The 18,588-nt window shown below is 35.3% G+C and overlaps 2 protein-coding genes across 4 annotated transcripts; one reads left to right on the forward strand and one right to left on the reverse strand.

Annotated features, from left to right (window-relative positions):
• Positions 1-149: 149 nt before the first annotated feature.
• On the reverse strand, positions 150-5,962 carry LOC105170274 (OVARIAN TUMOR DOMAIN-containing deubiquitinating enzyme 12). Of its 3 annotated transcripts, none has more exons than XM_020696549.2 (12): positions 5,537-5,962; positions 4,218-4,586; positions 3,953-4,125; positions 2,963-3,036; positions 2,187-2,241; positions 2,010-2,084; positions 1,829-1,902; positions 1,694-1,742; positions 1,481-1,565; positions 1,186-1,242; positions 788-881; positions 150-709 (listed from the first exon to the last, which is right to left on the reverse strand). In XM_020696549.2, the coding sequence occupies exons 2-11, from the start codon at positions 4,552-4,554 to the stop codon at positions 796-798; spliced, it is 1,065 nt and encodes a 354-aa protein (XP_020552208.1). In that variant the 5' UTR covers positions 4,555-4,586; positions 5,537-5,962; the 3' UTR covers positions 150-709; positions 788-795. The 3 variants fall into 3 exon arrangements, with proteins under 3 accessions (XP_020552208.1, XP_011089258.1, XP_011089257.1); XM_011090956.3 differs by having other exon boundaries at positions 150-377; positions 5,660-5,961; XM_011090955.3 differs by having other exon boundaries at positions 5,660-5,960.
• Positions 5,963-8,766: 2,804 nt separating this feature from the next.
• On the forward strand, positions 8,767-16,662 carry LOC105170817 (ABC transporter G family member 28). Its single transcript, XM_088885115.1, has 14 exons — positions 8,767-9,030; positions 9,245-9,321; positions 9,798-10,082; positions 10,359-10,422; positions 10,510-10,656; positions 10,897-10,931; positions 11,615-11,688; positions 12,023-12,921; positions 13,088-13,384; positions 14,456-14,944; positions 15,171-15,319; positions 15,623-15,912; positions 15,994-16,124; positions 16,290-16,662. Exons 1-14 carry the CDS (start codon positions 8,810-8,812, stop codon positions 16,444-16,446), a joined length of 3,315 nt encoding a protein of 1,104 aa, XP_088741241.1. The 5' UTR covers positions 8,767-8,809; the 3' UTR covers positions 16,447-16,662.
• Positions 16,663-18,588: the final 1,926 nt, after the last annotated feature.

The following is an 18,588-nucleotide window of genomic DNA, read 5'->3' on the forward strand; positions in this document are numbered from 1 at the left end:
AAAACTTCTTGTGAAATAGCATTATACAATCAAATTCAAATAATTTATTATTATTAAATCCGTCATAGCATTGGATGATAGCCCTCAAAAGTAAACGTTAGCCAAATAAAAAAGGAAACCGTAGGCGTCGATCAAAATAAAGAGACAGATTTGGAACGATAAAAACGACATTGGTTGTTGCAGGCCTCCAACAATAGAAGGCAGAATACCGAATCAATAAGAATTCATACAGTGGAGAAGTAATCGACTTCAAATCCATTGCCATCTCTCTCTTACATGATAAAGCCAACCAGTGGTACTTAAAAAGGGGAAGGGACAATCTCATTCTCTGTCGGAATTATATTGAGCTATTAACGTCCTCCTCATATCTGTCTGATCTGTTAAGAGGAATTTTCCATCTCTGTCAGTGCAAACACTAAGCCAGTTCCAGCACCAAGTTATCCTAGACGGCCGTTAAGACAATCGCAAGAAAACACTACAGAGCTTTTCATGGATCCAGGCAATGTAAGAGTCAGTTTCACGGATCCAGACAATAGTTCCAAATAAACATACAAAGCAGAAATATTGCAGGGTTGAATAAGCACAAGAAATTAAAATTTCATGTTTCAGGATTTATTTTGTTCGGAAAGAATCAGATATAGTTGCATCGGCAGGAGCAAATGATTGGTATCAGAGATGCATGTTGTCTGATGGCATCCATGTTTGTGGCCTGTCCATGAACAGATTCAGAAATAGGCAACAATTAAAATAGTTAGCAGAGTCCAATGAGAATGAGGTGCCTGATTACCATTTTCATCAACTGTAATCATCTGGTAATTCGACATGCTCGTGTTGGGCAGCCTGCCACCTCTTCTTCTTCTTTGTCCGAAATGTGGGACAATCTGGAAAATAATGTAATACAAAGTACAGATGCACTGTTTTAGTTCCATGTCTGAGATAAATAAGTATGGAAACTTCAGATTCGTCTTTGCATAAGAAGTTGTTTGATTAGTACGCAAAAATACTAAGTCTTGAAGATAACATAAGAAAATATGCTCAATCTCCAATTATATGGCATCTTTTTGCATCTAACATGTGTTTGTCTTGGAAAAATCTTAATTCTGACTTTGGCTTCAGGAGAAAGAAAGTAATCCAAATTGTGTTTGAACGGAACATATTATTCAGGGACTAGGAAGTTGATAATACCTCCTTCCGGATATATTGAGTTGTAATGAACCTCTGCCCAGAAGCTCAAGAAAATAACTGCAGAACAAACAGGTAGGCGGGAATTGTCAGAGCAGAATAATATAATTTCCCATGTAAGTCACACAGACAACTATTGTGAGAAGTTTTTGCATTGAGCAATGAAAAAAGACAAGATGTAAAAGTCATTATGGTATCCAAACAATTGTTGGCTGAGAAAAATGGAAAGAAATAAGCAATGGCATATTGCAGATCTGCTAAACAAATACGACATACTGAGGATAGAGCAAGAATGTACCTCGTTCGGACTTTTGAACACTCGGTAGAATCTCAATGTAACAAGTATCCTTAAATGACGTTATCACAAATATTTTTATACCATACTGCAGAAAGTCAACATCGAGCATCAGTCAGCATTAATTGCTGGGTTGAAATAACCACACAGCAATAATTCAGTTAAGAAGGAAGACCCTTTGATAATAATAAGTCAGAAGATGCAAGAACAACGTACGGAATCAGCAGCCGCTTGCAAAGTGACATGATCTCCCCACTCTCCACTCCTAGAATTGTCCATCCCATAATGTAAGAAGTCAGTCAAATAGGGACAGAAATGAAACATCAAAATAATGATAGTGCAGAGACATACTTGGACATCTTTGACAGATAGTGTTCATAAGCCATGGGTACATATCCCTCGTATATCTCTGGGCAAGACCTAAGCTGGAAATTCAAATTGTTGCGGCAGAAGAGAGATTATTTCAGACAACATCAAGCTATATAACAGTTTCAGAAGAGCAGGGAGACATACATGCAAGAAAAGTATTAACCTGATTTACAACTTGTTGTCGGACAAATTTGTGGTGCTCAGGAGTGCGATAAAATTGGTCCGAAAGAGCTCGAAACTGGAAAAACTAAATCCTAGTTATTCATGTCTAGTGGCCGATTGTTATTTGAAATTTGAATATTGATGCCCAAGCTCTTCAATCTAAATAGAAAGGACTGACCTGGCAGTTACCATCGCCTTGAACCTTGAATTCTACCAGCTCGTACACCTGTAATCTACAGAAGATAACATTACCTGAGTGACATTTGCGATAGACAGCATAAGATTTATGCACAATGTATGATTAGAATTGCACTTAAGTAATATGAGAAAGTATATTATTCTTGATTCTGATGCAATCACCCAGTTAATAAACTAGATGCTGCAAAGACATCATCAGCCCCAAGGATGCTCTCAAGGAAAGTCATTCCTTGGTCAAGAGCGATCTTCCCTATCTCCCACCAAAACTAAAAGGAATATCTGAAGTTTATGTGAGGTGCAATATGTCAATAGTTTGATAAATTATGTGTTGTTTTTAACTAGGCCCCCTCTTTCGTTTTCAGAAAACTCGGATAAAGATTAGCATCTGAAAAGCCATCACCTGCCTAAAAACTACGGTTCTGTTAGTTTTTCAATTTTTCGCTATCTGAAAAACGGCAAATACCATCTCAAATGCTCGTCTATATCGTTACAAAACACATAGTTAAGTGTGTCTACCTTACCTTCATTTATCTTACACCAAAAACACACACTTGTCTCTATTGTTCTCTCTCTATGTTTAGAAAACAAGGATATAATTTGAGAACATTCACTATGCTTCCCTATTTGGTGGTGTGAAGTATGTGTCCAAATTGGGCAAATTGTTCAACAGTCTTCTATGTTTGAACATCATGTAAAGTTCTTTACTTAACAAAGTATAGTAGAGAAAGTATGCAAATTGGGACAAGTCTTTAATACCTGTCCAGAAGCCTTTGATGGTCTAAAGTTGCTTCATCTACTGAGGGTATTTCACCATTAATTTTTGGAATATGCTGCATAAATGAGGCACCGGTTGAACAGAAACATCAATTTCTCTCTTATTTTTTGCAATCGAGCAAGTGGAGTATGTTTAAATGTATCCAACTACAACTCAAGTGGACCTGACTGAAAAAAGTAGATTCTTTGCTGTCTATGAAATAATAAATGACAGATATAAAAAACACATGTGTTATATACTTCGTTTTACAGCTGAACCGGAATCATTTCTAATCCCATATACAAACAACCCATGGAGCCAAGCATAAATTTGGAACCAGAACACCTAGAGGGGCTTAAAGATAATAAAGGAAAAGTTGTGGGGAGAATCGGGATATCATATTGTTCCCCTTGTGTTTCTACTCTATCATGCACGACACTCGGAGTGTTAAACATGGACACGGCACTGAGATGTATGCAAAGACATTTGGGTGTGTCCAAAAACTAAAGCAGAAAGGAAAGTTTCCGATATGGCTAGGGGCACCAGCACGGCATACAGGCATAGGACATGGCTCATATTATATCTGACAAGTGTCAAACACTACTTGGGTTTTATCATGTTTTCAAAGTTTAGGAGTTGCAACAGAGGGAATAAAATAATCAAAATGTTCTAAAATAAGTAAATACAAATAGAACATCTATTTTCCATAACTGAACCTTTCCACTCAACACTGTTGTCCACATTTCACATTAGTTGATGTTAGACTTCATCAAAGCCATGAATGTCTTCTCTTTATAAATCTATACAAAATATACACATACATGCATGTATATACATATATATAATATATGTATGTATATATTGGAAGTACTGTAAAACTGTTAAGAATTATCATATCCTGTATCAATTTAGGTTATCTTCGCCTCATTGAATCCGCATCCTTGCATCATACTTATGCTACATGAACAAATACTTAATGGAGCTACACTTACAGGGATAGGAACCATCTGGTTCAACCTTTTGCCCACTTCCCCATCCAAAGCATGCTCATCCATCAGTTCTAGCGAATATGACCAGTCCTCCCCAGAATACGACTCATCTCCTGGGCTAGAACATGAAGCCGAAAGTCCCAACTCGGTTTCTTCTTCATGGAGACTATCATTTCCTACAAGTTGTAAGGAAATTTTTTAGAATCCACAAAAAGAAAGACACAGAGAAATTGGAGAAGAAAACTTGTCTGTTTGAAAGTTGGCCTACCATCAATAACATAACTGTAGTTTGCCAATGAGTGTGGAAACCAATCCTGAGAAACAAATGAAGGTTGTAGGTGTTCCGCCCCTTCTTGGAAAGACTTGATTGGTTCAGCTACTGAAAGTTGTGATAGTTCTTCTTGAAGACAGTTTACATTGAGGCCATGGCTTCCTGGGTAACTGCAGTCTGCATCGTACTGATAGCCTTTTAAGGAATAGCCAGGATAGCAGTCTGTATTATGTTGTCCGATCGAACCACAATACCCACAATTAGAATAAGGATCACCGTCAAAAAGCTGAAGCCCCCAACGAACAACATCAGGATCTTGCTCGTATGTCATCATGTTGAATATACAATCTCTCAATCAGAGTATTCCTGGCTCCAAAAACAACAAGAAGATTAATGGAAGCAGAGAATCAAGATCTGCAACCTTTAATATATCACGGAAACGTAAAATAAATAAACGACCTGTAGTAAATGGAAATTTATACGCAATGAAGAGGCACCCTACCAACCAATAACTTGACGATTAGCATGCGGTATTTGTGTTAGTCATCAAATAAAGTCAATGCAGGCTTTACAACCAAAGCATGAAAGAGAACATAATTGTGATAAGGTAGTCAATAAAGGACCTGGACATGAAACCATGAAAGTCAACCCAATATGATCCTCGAGGAAAGAGACAGCAACAAACAATTCTTACAGCATTCCTTAAAGGTTCATTAGTTTACATAAGTTTCGATGACTTTCTATTTAGAGCACTGGCAACATCTTCCAAACAACAACCATGAGATTGAGTGCATTCTCTCATACAAGCCTCTGCCGCCCCTTTAAACCTGGATCAACTCACAAACAATGACAAGTTTTCCCAAAAGTTCCACTTCCTCTAAATTCAAATGGATTACATTTACCATAATCGGACAGAGCCAGTTAGCAAATAGTTCCATTAGACTCAATCAATCATTTCTGCTGCCAGTGACCTGGAGAAATTAGACAATTTTGACATCCACACAATCTAGCAACACAATGACCTTTACTCTCATAGATCACATAACAAGCCTGCTAAGACGATACCATTCAAGAACTAAAAGCAAACTCCGTCACCTCTCTATTCTTTGCCACTTGTAGACATAATTCAGACCAATTTATCAGAGTAATACCCACAGAAACAAAACCTTAAAGCCAACCAGATCAATCCAAAACCTCAACACAAGTACATATAATTTAGTCCAAAAAAAGAAAACCAACATCACAACCCAATTCCAGACGTACGGAACAGAAATCAAAATCCCATCTGAAAATTAAGAGCTTTGCCCATCACTTACTCAAGTTCGGGGGGGACAGATAACTAATGAACCAATGATCAATGTCGTGTAGGAATGTAGCAGAACGTACTGATAGACATGGATTTCGAGCATTGCATTGCCAAGAAATTCAAGCAAACTCACCTTGAGTTCTCAAATTCCGAACGACATCAAAATCCTCGTATGCATACTTCTATCCATGTATGAATACATATATATTTGACAGCGTCGGGACGCCACAAGAGTAGAAGCCAAGATTTGAGAGGAATAATGGGTACTTAATGGAGTAGTAATAATGGATTGATTCGAGTATGTGAAAAAATGTCGTGAATTTCGGGGGGTGGGGTGTCATGTCACGAGGAAAACTACTGTTTAGAGAGAGAGAGAGAGAGAAAACGGACAATGGAATTGGAATCTCAGTTTGGGGTCTCAATTCCCAGTGTTTTCAGAAGATGTTGTTGTCAAACTGACGGCGATTCCTTTGCCTTTGTCCGTTTTCCCGTTTTCTTGTCTTGTCTTTTTCTTTTTTTCTCAATTATGCTACGGTACGGGGATCACGTTTTCCTGTATTTATTATTTTTCCATGAAAATTTACTGCATCATCCATTTCTCTTTACTCTTAATTCTTATTTTAGTCTTTTTTTTTCTCTTCAAGATTTTTAAATTTTCAAAAACAAATTGAAATTCTTTTTCTATTTATCAACTATATATAATTCTTTTACTACAATTACACTATATATATTTGATATTACAAAAAATTCAATGGACTTGCGTTACAAACCCAATCAGAATTATGTATTTTGTATAAATTTCTAGTCTGAATATAAGAAAAATCCCCCGAAATAACTTTGGAGAAAGAGATAGAGGTGGGTTCTTGTTTCAATTTTCTTTTTGAATGTGGTACTAAAAGGTTACTAGTGTGAATTTACCATTTAAACTTTTTAAGTAAAAAGTACTTTTATTTGACAAAGTACTTTTTAAATGCATAGTTATCAAAACGAAGTCTAGAGATTATATTAAATTAAAAAATAATCATCTTTAATAAAATATAGTTTATTTATTTAAAAAATAGTGGTCCTTTAAATTTTGTTATCTTTTTATGTGTAAACTATATTATTTTTCCAACCTGATAATTTAAATTTGATATTGCATTCTGTTAATGTAATATTCCATAATTATGGAATTACATGAAAATTAACACAATGTTTTAAGTTCAATTTGCTCACTTTTTATTTTATCAAAATACTCACAAGGAAATTATTTTTTGATAAGTAGTCACATACATACATAGTTACTAATCTTAGTCAATTAGTTATTATGGATTAAATAAAAAATATTAGTCTCTCATTTCTTTACAAGTTATATATTATTCTATTTATATTAAATTAATATTAAAATATTGAGGGGCTGAATGTCAAATTTCAAAACCTCAGGGGAGTGGATGCAAATAACCTAGTTGATGAGTGGATTATCTGTGGTTATTGAAAAGGCATCTGAGGTGGGGACATAAAAAGTACCGAAGCGGCGTCGGTTCATTATTGTGTCGGAGTTTGGACAATGAGCTGGATATGGTGACGTCACATGTACGAGTTGGATTTTCCAAATCTCCCCATTTTTCAGTCGCAACCATCACAGTCAAATCTTTCATTTTTTATTTTATAAGGGGCTCATTTTAATAATGGATAAATTATATCTGATTTTTATCAACTTTATTATAATTATAAATATATTTTTTTAAAATTAACAATTGTATGTACATAAAATATTTATTAAATAATTATTAATATTTTAAAGTATTCATTGTTTTTTAAATAATTATTCTAATTATTAATATTTTAAAGTATTCATTGTTTTTTAAATAATGAAGAATAATTATGATTATGATAAACTTTAATAAATCCATTATGATATATCCTTTTATTAATTATTTAGTATTTTATATTTACCTAATTTTTTATAATTTATTTTTATTACATTAATATACTGATTGATTTGATACATTATTTAATTTATTAAAATATTAATATAAAGATGTATTTATTGCTTCTATCAAAAAGAAAAAAAAAAGAAAAATTTACCAATATGGAAATAAATAATTAGAGTAAGTATCAGAGTTTGACCCTAAAATTTAACCTTATGTTTATTTTCGATTTTGGGTCATATCAGAGATGGCCCAAAACAGAAGCAGTGTTTGCCATTGCTTGTTTTGCCATGTTTTTGTTTTGTTTTTAAGTATTTTGTCTTGTTTCTAAGTATTTGATTTTTAAATACAAGTATATTTTATTTTAACCACTTAATATTTTATACGTAATATTTTCTACATCATTGGAATAATTAAAAATTTTAAAAAATATAAAAATAATATAATTATTCTACGCGGTTAATTCATATATTACATTATTTGAATAATGTATTTAAATTTATCACCTCGAATAGAACAACTAACAAAAAATATTGTTAATCCATTATTAGAGTGCATTTAATTATTTTTAAAAGTGTATTTACATAAATTATTTTTTTCATTTCCATACATATATAATTAGGAAATAATATTTATTTTAATCCACTCACAACTAAATAAATTATATATATTTTTATACATATATATAAATATATATAAAAGAGACATGATTTGACAATGAACAGTATTTTTTATCTCCCCACTACCCAATATCAAACATAACATACTTATTTTATATTATCTCCAAAAACAAATCCAAACATACACACTATCTCTAACTTATTTTTATTTATCTTTATTTTTCTCTCTCAATCTCCACAAAATACACAAAAACAAGTTAAAAACAAAACCAAATATAATGTAAGTTTTTTGCATGATTTTAGTCATAATATTTATACGTAACCTTAAATTTATAATACTTAAACTTGAACGTTGCACCCTAAGTTTGCACATCAATCTTTTGAGGGAAAAAATCATCAATACATAGTACGATGCTATCAAAAGCTGGGCAATTGAGATCATAAAAATTTACAAAAATTAAGTATTTATGGTAAAATTCTGGGTTATTTATTTATTTATTTTTTTTAAAAAAAAAAAGACATTCTAAATATCCTAAAGAAAGCTGAATTTGTAAGACAGTTGATGAATGAAATAGTGTCCGACTCCAACGGTAGAAACTCATCCACCCCCTACATCACCTCCCCGCCATTTCTTCCATCCAACAAAACATTTTCCTCGTCTTCTCTCAATCAATCTCAGCAAACAAAATTCTTTAATGGTAATCGCGCGCGTCATATATCCAGAATCTACTCCAAACAAACCAGAATGACACCATGGTTGGAATGAAATTGTCACCGGCGACGATAACGTTCATATTTTTGTTGGGTGCATCATCGGTGAGCCATGCAGAACCCGGTGACGGCACCCCAGGCACACCCGTTAACCCCGCGGCGATGGAGCTCCTCTCCCAGGCGCTCTTCAGCCGGTTCAGCAATTTCTCCTCCTATTTCGGCCCCGAAATTTCCAAAGTACTCGGCTTTTGCATTAGCGATATGTAAGTCATATCTCACAACTTAGCAAACATTTTCCGTTGCTACCATCACCAAACCTAAGAATGCAACTTTCTATGATGTCCTCTACGTTATGTTGTTTGTTTGTTTAATCTCTTGCTCTAGAACTTGCGGTTGCTCGTTAATAGATTGGAACCTTAACTAGCAACGTCCGATTCCATTCTAGGTTTTGGTTTGATGGTTTAATCTCTGTTGTAGAGATGCTGAATGGAATGCAGCATTTAATTTCTCCAAAAATACAGACTTCTTGGCCGGATGTCTCAGAACCAACAAAGGTACGAGGCTTCTGCATGCACTTTTTGAAATTTTTATGTTTTAAGTCTAATTTTTACTTGGTAGGTTGCAGCAAAAGATTACCTTTGTTTAGGACATGAACAATGATTGTTGTACATAGATTCATTACATTGTTAGAGGTTTGTACTTGGTTGGAGAGGCATCTCTACGCCTTTTTCTTTTTTTTTTTGTGTTTGTATTTGGGGCTTCAGGGGGGCTTTTATGCGTTATTAATTCAGAGGGGATCCTTTGACCATATAGGACTTAATAATGGTTTCACACGGGGGGGCTCCGTTGGGGTTCGGGCAGGCGGGGGGGAGGGGATAGGAAGGGGAGCTGCCGAAAGGAATGCTCTCTTTCCCCATGTGGCAATGCCCGTATTTCGACCATTTCTCATGATCTTTCAAAATAATATATCTAAATTCTTGCATTGTACATTTGTTTTTCATTTTATTGATGCCTTTGTGCGATGACACAGATGCTATGCAACGGTTGTGCACAGCTGCAGAAGCAAAGTTTTATGGTGCTAGTCTGTTACAAAATGCCGCCGGTGGGAGTGCACAGACTAAAAACTTCCTGAAGCCTAACAAGAACTGTAACTTGTCCTCATGGCCATCAGGTTGCGAGTCAGGATGGGCATGTAGTGCTGGGCAAGACAAGAAAGTTGATCTTAAAGAAGACAAGGAAATGCCCCAAAGAGATCTGGATTGTCGGCCTTGCTGCGAAGGCTTCTTCTGTCCTCGTGGTCTTACCTGCATGATACGTGAGTTTCTGGAAACTTATTAAGACTTGAATAATCATTCTTCTCGTAATAAGCATATGCTCTGCTGCAGCCAAAACAGTCTGAGGTGTTGCCTCGATAGTTACCCTTGAAAAAATGCTAGTTCATTCTTTTTATTGGTGAAATCAGTTAGCATTCAGTATTACTTCCTTATGCAGTTAGCATTCAGATGTTCACTTGTTCTAACTTATAGGATCTTTTTACCTAAAATTGTTATACTGTATGATATCTCTAATCTGTTTCCTGTCTTACTGGAAGCCTGCCCCTTGGGATCTTACTGTCCTCCAGCAAAACTCAACAGTAGCACAGGCGTCTGCGACCCGTAAGCCTGATTTTTCTGTAGATACATTTTTTGTAGCATCATGATTATTAGCTTTTGATTTGTGTTGATCCTCCGAGGATTTGGAAGGTACCGGTATCAACTACCTCCAGGGCAACCGAACCATACCTGTGGGGGAGCCGATATATGGTCTGACTTTACAAGTGGCCCCGAGTTATTTTGTTCAGCGGGATCATACTGTCCCTCAACCACCCAAAAACTTGCCTGCACTAAAGGGTACTAACTGTTATCTCAAAACTTGTAACCATGTAAAATATTAGCACTATGTGTTTTAGATTATCTATGGCATCTTCACAATTCATCCATGACAATCTCTCCTCCCTCTTATTCTTCTATTTTGGTTTTATATCATGTCTACCTATTTGCTTTCACTCTTAGAATTTACTCTTAATGTTTACCTGATGTACTGAACTTATGTTCTCTTGACTTTTCGCCTTTTTCCCCAATGTTTTGCAGACATTACTGCAGAGCTGGTTCCACAGCTCAAACAAGTAAGTCTTATATTGCCTCTTCATAGAATCACTTTATTGCTTTACGTGCCTGATGTACGTTCTTTGCAGTCCCCTATATATTACTGGGTATGTATGTGTATAGAAAACATTGATGGAGTTGGAACTAGCAAGGAGTAGCAGCCGAATAAGACGAAATTTGTGGTTGTTTCAGATGGCTTGGGACTTCATGTAATATAAGGCTCTAAGGCCCGTAAAACTCTCATAACTCATGTCTGCTTGTTTTTATTAATCAAGAAAACTTTATTCCTTAGATGACTTACAGACTCTTGCATAAGGTATTGTTGGCTGAGATTCTTCTGAAATTGTTACTGCTGCAGGTCTATTGAGAGAACTATAATGGTTTCTCGATAATTGCACATTAATGAATGATAGCATTTGTTACTATACCCTGTATCTTGCATAGAAATCAAGAAAATTTTCCTTCAAATGTTCTCTTTGTTCTGTGAATCTGTGCCTGGTTTACCTCAAGATTGCAATTCTACATTCCATATATCCATGTGCAACTAAATAACATAAAATGTAATGTAATTGCTATTTGTCAAATTAACAAAATTTTGGAGTTGGATTAGCATGAGGCTTATATTATTGTCCTATTATCTGTTGGTTGTTTATCTTAATCATCTATAAAAATGATTCAACTCTTGTCATGGATGAATTGGCAGGTTGCTACCAGTTGGCAACTTGTGAGCCACAAACTGCAAATCAGAACATTACAGCCTATGGCATCATGTTCTTTGTAAGCTTTCTACCTCTTGGTTCATTTGTTCTAATAATGAATTTCAAACGACAAGCGAGAACAAATTCTTCCTTCATACGTCTCAATTCTTGCACTATATTGACTGGATAGCAAATAGGTGTCTATCGTTTCTCTAACTCCTAATCCTGTGGGATACAGAACTACAATATATCATCCTGTTTCGGTTTTCTCCACCTCTAATACATCCCTTTCTGGAGCTGCAATATAAAAACACAGTTTGATCACCCTAGATAGTTGCATGTTTGCATCTTTGACTTGGCATATATGGTGTATCGACTGAGTTTGAAATGTACTCTCTGCTTTGTCAACTTAGGCTGGTATCACTTTAGTACTTGTGATTATATACAACTGTTCTGGACAAGTTCTAAGTACTAGAGAAAAAAGACAAGCAAAATCCAGAGAAGCTGCCGCAAGAAGTGCTAGAGAAACATTTCAGGCACGCGAAAAATGGAAAGCTGCAAAAGAAGTTGCAAAAAAGGGTGCAAGTGAACTTCAGTCACAACTATCACGGACATTCTCACGCAAAAAATCTGTGGCTCCTGACCATCCAAGGGGATCAGGCCAACCTAAACCTGGATCAGATGCTGCATTGCCACCTGCGCCTCCTGCTCCACCTGACTCAAAAGGGAAGAAGAACAAGGAAAACAACCTCACAAAAATGATGCGTGATATTGAAGAGAATCCAGATAATGATGACGGATTCGATATTCAGATTGGAGACAAAAATTTGAAAAAGCACGCAGCAAAGGCCAAGCAATTGCATACACGGAGCCAAATATTCAAGTATGCATACGGTCAAATTGAAAAGGAGAAGGCACTGCAAGAGCAGAATAGCAATTTAACTTTTTCTGGTGTAATATCAATGGCCACAGATTTGGAATTTGTAAGCAGACGACCTATTGAGGTTTTTTTCCAAGATTTGACTCTTACCTTAAGAGGTAAAAACAAGCATCTGCTAAGGTGTGTAACGGGAAAACTATTTCCTGGCCATGTTTCTGCTGTCATGGGTCCATCAGGTGCTGGGAAGACAACATTTCTTTCTGCCTTGACAGGAAAAGCTACTGGATGCACCATCACTGGTTCAATTCTCATTAATGGGAACAATGAACCGATGCAATCATACAAAAAAATTATTGGATATGTTCCTCAAGATGATATAGTGCATGGGAACTTGACAGTGGAGGAGAATCTCTGGTTCAGTGCTAGATGCAGGTATATATCTACAATTATCTTCCTAATCTTTATGCTAATATTAATAGTATTTCTAGAGCTCAGTCAAGAAAATCAGAGTTGCTGCTAGCTGTACCCGCAGCTTCTAGTCCTGCTCTTCTGCCATTTTAATACCGATCATCCTGTTTAATGCTGAACTTTTTTCTAGACTCCCTGCTGAGCTCGACAAACCAGAGAAAGTCCTAGTTGTTGAAAGAGTAATTGAGTCCTTAGGATTGCAGGCTGTTAGAGACTCCTTAGTAGGAACAGTTGAGCAGCGAGGAATATCTGGAGGTCAGAGGAAACGAGTAAATGTTGGGCTGGAAATGGTTATGGAACCTTCCCTTTTGATCTTAGATGAGCCTACATCTGGCTTGGACAGTTCTTCTTCTCTGCTACTACTTAGAGCCCTTCGTCGTGAAGCCCTTGAAGGAGTAAATATATGCATGGTGGTTCACCAACCAAGGTAATTATGACTTTGACATATTTATGATTTTATCACAGCTTGCTTCCACCATTAATCGTCCAAAATTGTTCCTTTTTTACATAAATGCATTCTTCTCTTTAGGAACTATATAAAATTTCCACAATAAACCCAATCCATAGATCATTATGGATTTTGGAGGCATATTATCTGCCAGTGTCCTTCTTCCAAGATGGACCCTTGTTTTGCAATCTCATCTGAAATTTTTAATTTCTTTCTTTTCCCTCTATTTTCATTTTAATTTATATTTTCTTGCTAGATTGCTTCTTTTCTTGAAACTGCAGGAGTAGGAAACCTTCAAGCTCTAATTGGAAGACATGCAGTTTGGTTCTTTAGACTTTACTTTGAGGCTGATTCTTAATCCTACAATTTTATTTTAAATGAACGTTTAAAAGTTGATTCAGAATTTCAGTAAGTATTTTGAGAATTAAGAAAAGAGTTTATACTTCTTCAGAAAAAAGAAATATTAATTGATTGTGCATAGTTTGAGCCTTCAATATGTCCTTGTGTATTTTTGTCCTTCTTGTCTGCATTAAAGTTTTGCAAAGGTCAGTCTGACAGGTCCTTAGCCTGAGAAGATTTGTTTCAGTTTAGGATGTGTTCTTCAAGTTTTGCTCACAAAGTCAAAGAAGAAGAATTATATTTGTTCCAACATGATTCTATAACATGTATATATATTCTAAGGCAGCATAAAATGTGGTAGAGCTCAAAATTGACCCCAACTGGAGCAAACTCGCATGAACAATATTTAAAAGCTACCTCTGCAATCTTTTACCGCAGTTCTTTCAACATTGCAATGATAATAAGCAAATTACAGATTCATATTGTTTTGGTTCCAAATGTTAGTGTTGTACAAAATATGCCTGCAACTATAGATAGTGAATACTTGCACAATACCTTTCCATGAGAATATTACACATGCTAAGATTCTAGATATTGCTTATCATCTACTTGTGAATATATATGTTCTTGAAAAAGTTGATTTTACTGACGACTCAAAAGCCTAACATTCAGACATTTCTGATGTTAATCATTGGCCATTTCTTTCTGTAGTTACACCTTATTCAAGATGTTTGATGATTTGATACTTCTAGCTAAGGGTGGCCTTACGGTATATCATGGATCAGTTAAGAAAGTTGAAGAGTACTTTGCAGGCATCGGGATCAACGTCCCTGAAAGAGTGAATCCTCCAGATTACTTTATTGACATCTTGGAAGGAATTGTTAAACCACCCGCAGGCGCAGCTGTTAAATTTAATGAGCTTCCTCTCAGATGGATGCTCCATAATGGGTATGCTGTACCGCCAGACATGCTAGATTCTGCGGGGATGGCATCACCTGCGCCTGGAGGTTCAACCCCCGGAGCAAGTCCAGCTGCTAAAGCTGTTGAAGAAATATCTTTTGCTGGCGATCTGTGGCAGGATGTCAAGTTTGCTGTTGGACAGAAGGCAGACCAAATATTGCATAATTTCACGAAGTCTGCAGACTTGTCGGAACGACAAACTCCTAGCATCTTGCAGCAGTACAAGTATTTCTTGGGAAGGTAGTACTTTTATGTTCTTGATTTCGTGCTGTTAATATGGTTTCATACAACTGTCCCTTTCATGGCATGCAGTGATATACAGTGAATGCTTGGTTGTATGGTGAATTCAGTTTGAAAATGAAAATGATGGCGTCTTTTATCTTCGATTGCAGATGGACTTCATTTAGTGCTTTTTTGAAAAAATGGCATCTGGTTTGATCTTTTGACTGAATTTCTCTTTTCTCAGAGTCGGAAAGCAGCGACTAAGAGAAGCAAGAACACAAGCTGTGGATTATTTGATATTGCTACTTGCAGGAATCTGCTTAGGAACACTCGCCAAAGTGAGCGATGAAACTTTTGGTTCAACCGGATATCTATACACAGTCATTGCAGTTTGTAAGTTCAGAACTCCAATCTTGATGCCTTTTATGTTCCTGAATTGCACAGGCTGAAGTTTCATGCTTATAAGTTTATTACATTCCAACATCTTCTCCCCAAATTTCCATGTCTATCAATGTGAGATCTCATCCTTAGTCTTTTAATCATTTCTCAATAGGCGACAGAAATTTCATGAAAATCATACACATTAAGTACCTTTGCAGTATTAGTGTTTGTGCTCTGAAACAGATACTAGTTCACAAAATATTTTCCATGCCCTCTGGGTTCTCAAATCTGACATGTAGGACATTGTTTTCATAGCTCTACTCTGTAAGATTGCTGCATTGAGGTCATTTTCTTTGGACAAGTTGCACTACTGGAGAGAGAGCGCTTCTGGCATGAGCAGCTTGGCATACTTCCTAGCAAAGGACACAATCGATCACTTCAACACAATCGTGAAGCCTGCTGTTTATCTATCAATGTTCTATTTCTTCAACAATCCCAGGTCTACCATTTTGGACAACTACTTGGTCTTGCTCTGCCTAGTATATTGTGTTACTGGCATAGCTTATATTCTTGCCATCTACTTTCAACCTGCTCCAGCCCAACTGGTAAACTTTGTTTTTCCATGAGATGTTATGGATTGTTTTCAAGTATGAATCAGTTTTACATTCTAGTTCTGATTCTTGCAGTGGTCGGTGCTGCTCCCTGTCGTTTTGACTCTTGTTGCCAACCAAGAGGGCGATTCATTTATCAACAAAGTCGCAGATTTTTGCTACACTAAGTGGGCTTTGGAAGCTTTTCTGTTAACAAACGCGGAAAGGTTTGAAGTTACAACCTTAAATACTATGGCTACAAATGAGCGGATAGATCCTCCCTGAAAATTAAATTTTTTAAGACAAAAAACATGAAAAAGAATGAGTTTGAATTGGCCTATGATCAGAAACCATCTTACAAGTCCGTCTAATGGTTGCTGTTCCATCCGCAGGTACTCTGGAGTATGGCTTATTCAAAGATGTGGTGCACTAAAACAAAGAGGCTATGATCAAAAACACTACTATCCCTGTCTAGCATACCTCATAGCCACAGGCATTGTCAGTCGTGCGTTTGCTTTTTTCTGTCTAGTCACATTCCAGAAAAAATGAGTGAAGGGAATGAACGACTACGCATCTGGAAATGGAGGGAGATTGCAAGAACCAAGAGTTGGGAATCCTCAGACGAATGTTGTTGTTGGGTAGACAAAGGTTTTGCACTGAATGTTTGTTCTGATGTTTCATCGGTGAATTCTTATTGTGTAAATCAACGCAAGGCAATGAAACTAGAAAACATGAGAAAAGTTGTTGAATCATCTTATCTGATCAGCAAAATACACCATGATCTATTTATCATTACACATGTGAAATGAGCAGTTCTAAAACGCAGACAACACATATTAGAGGCCAAGGGGACCTTTTGAAAACGAGGCTGAGAGATTTGAGATCTGCAGGGGTGATTCGATTCTGGATCATACCAAGAACAGGCTTCTGCTCCTACCTTCGACAGGATGGAATTGGAATCCCTTACTTGCAGTTAATTTTAAAGTAGTCATGCATGCAACCATGACATGTAACGTTTTCATAATCACATAACTCTAAGTAGGGGTGACTAAAGTTGACTGAAAATGCCATTAAAATGCGCTTAAGCACAATGACTTTTGTAGAAATTAAGATGGATATGATGAATTCAGACATTTTCGGATATGACAATCGACTGACGGACAATAATTTTTTTCTAAAACAAAAGGGAAAAAAGATTTAAATGTACTTTGCCAGTGAGATTCTGTTTTGCAGCCGTGGAATACAGAATTCTCAGTTCTAAATTCAGCAAACATGGAAAATATTTGCAGTCCTAGGTTTGTGATTGTAATAAAATACATTTTCTTTCTTCTTTTTATGTTGAAGAGCAGTGCAACTAAGAATTTCGACTAATCAATATATATTTATATATGAAATCCAGAAAAAAAGAAAAAGAAAATATATGCCTTCCACATAGCAAAATTGTAATCATAGGGATTAAGAAGAGTAGACACTGAATACTAGCAAGAAAAACGAAACATAAAGCCTAGCATGGTCACATATTCTATGTATGTGCTTAATTTTATTTTTATGTGAAATTAAAACAAAAGAATCTATTTTCATGTGATATATATACTTTTTCATACATATTTTTGTTTGAATTAATTATATAAAAAACATAATGTTAAGAAATAATTTTGATTGGAGAAGAGATAATAAAAAGTATATGTTTAGATGAAAGAGAGAGGATGTAGAGGACCCCCCCCCAAAAAAAAATTCAGGATAAAGAAAATTATTATTGGCTACAATAATAGTGATATGACTAAATATTTTAATCATCCTCACAAAAATCATGGCCAACAACCGTTGCATGATCATAGTTAATAATTATTTACTAGAACAATTTATTATTAACCACAACAATTAATCCTAATTAAATATTATAATTCTTGTAGCGTTTTAGGAATTTTTTTATACTTACTTTAGGCTACATATGTTACCCCATAAATAAATAGTAAAATTTAATAATTAGATACATAAATAAATAAATGCTAAATATCCTTAATTTTTACATAGTCTTATTACCAATAATATATAGTACTCGAAGCATATATTCTAATTCTGGTATTTATGTCAACCAAAACCCAAAATTTCAATCATGACAGAATTATTGCTTACCTAATTTCAATCATCAAAAATAAAAAAACAGAAAAAAGAAACAGTCATTTTCAGTTGAATTAAAGTAAATTAAGACTAATAACATATTCAATTATTGGATATTATCATTATTTATGAACGGCCAAACTCATCATTACTTTTTAACTTTACTTAAAAGATAACACAAATCTCATCTCTCCAACCAGATATTAATTACAAATATAAATTCACATAACCTCAATACAATAATTCAAAACCCAACAAAACCATGAAATCTTATGTTGTATATGTTTTCCTGTTCTGCAGAGAATTAATATAAGTACCAAATTTCAATAAAAACAAATCTTGTATAAATAATGTCTCGTCAAATTTATTATCGAATGTGTTCTTAAAGTGAATCAATAATATGTAATAAATATAATTCACTTGTCATGTAATAAGTATTAGATTTAGCAGATTAGATCTGGGAATGAACTTCTCTATTTTTATTAATTATAAGTACATATGAAGGAAAAAAAATTAGGCAGAGCCATATTCAGTCAAACCCATAAAATCAAATATGATTTAACCAAACAA

The sequence above is a fragment of the Sesamum indicum genome, linkage group LG9 (genome assembly GCF_026168435.1).
Source record: "Sesamum indicum cultivar Baizhima isolate 11 linkage group LG9, ASM2616843v1, whole genome shotgun sequence".
Taxonomy (NCBI): Eukaryota; Viridiplantae; Streptophyta; class Magnoliopsida; order Lamiales; family Pedaliaceae; genus Sesamum; species Sesamum indicum.

Coding starts and splice junctions, on each gene's coding strand:
- LOC105170274 (XM_020696549.2), bottom strand. CDS start 4,554: ATGATGACATACGAGCAAGATCCTGATGTTGTTCGTTGGGGGCTTCAG. Junction 2,085..2,186: donor AAGGCGATGGTAACTGCCAG/GTCAGTCCTTTC, acceptor TAGTTTTTCCAG/TTTCGAGCTCTTTCGGACCA. Junction 882..1,185: donor CTCAATATATCCGGAAGGAG/GTATTATCAACT, acceptor ATTATTTTCCAG/ATTGTCCCACATTTCGGACA.
- LOC105170817 (XM_088885115.1), top strand. CDS start 8,810: ATGGTTGGAATGAAATTGTCACCGGCGACGATAACGTTCATATTTTTG. Junction 10,932..11,614: donor TGGTTCCACAGCTCAAACAA/GTAAGTCTTATA, acceptor ATGAATTGGCAG/GTTGCTACCAGTTGGCAACT. Junction 11,689..12,022: donor CCTATGGCATCATGTTCTTT/GTAAGCTTTCTA, acceptor TTGTCAACTTAG/GCTGGTATCACTTTAGTACT.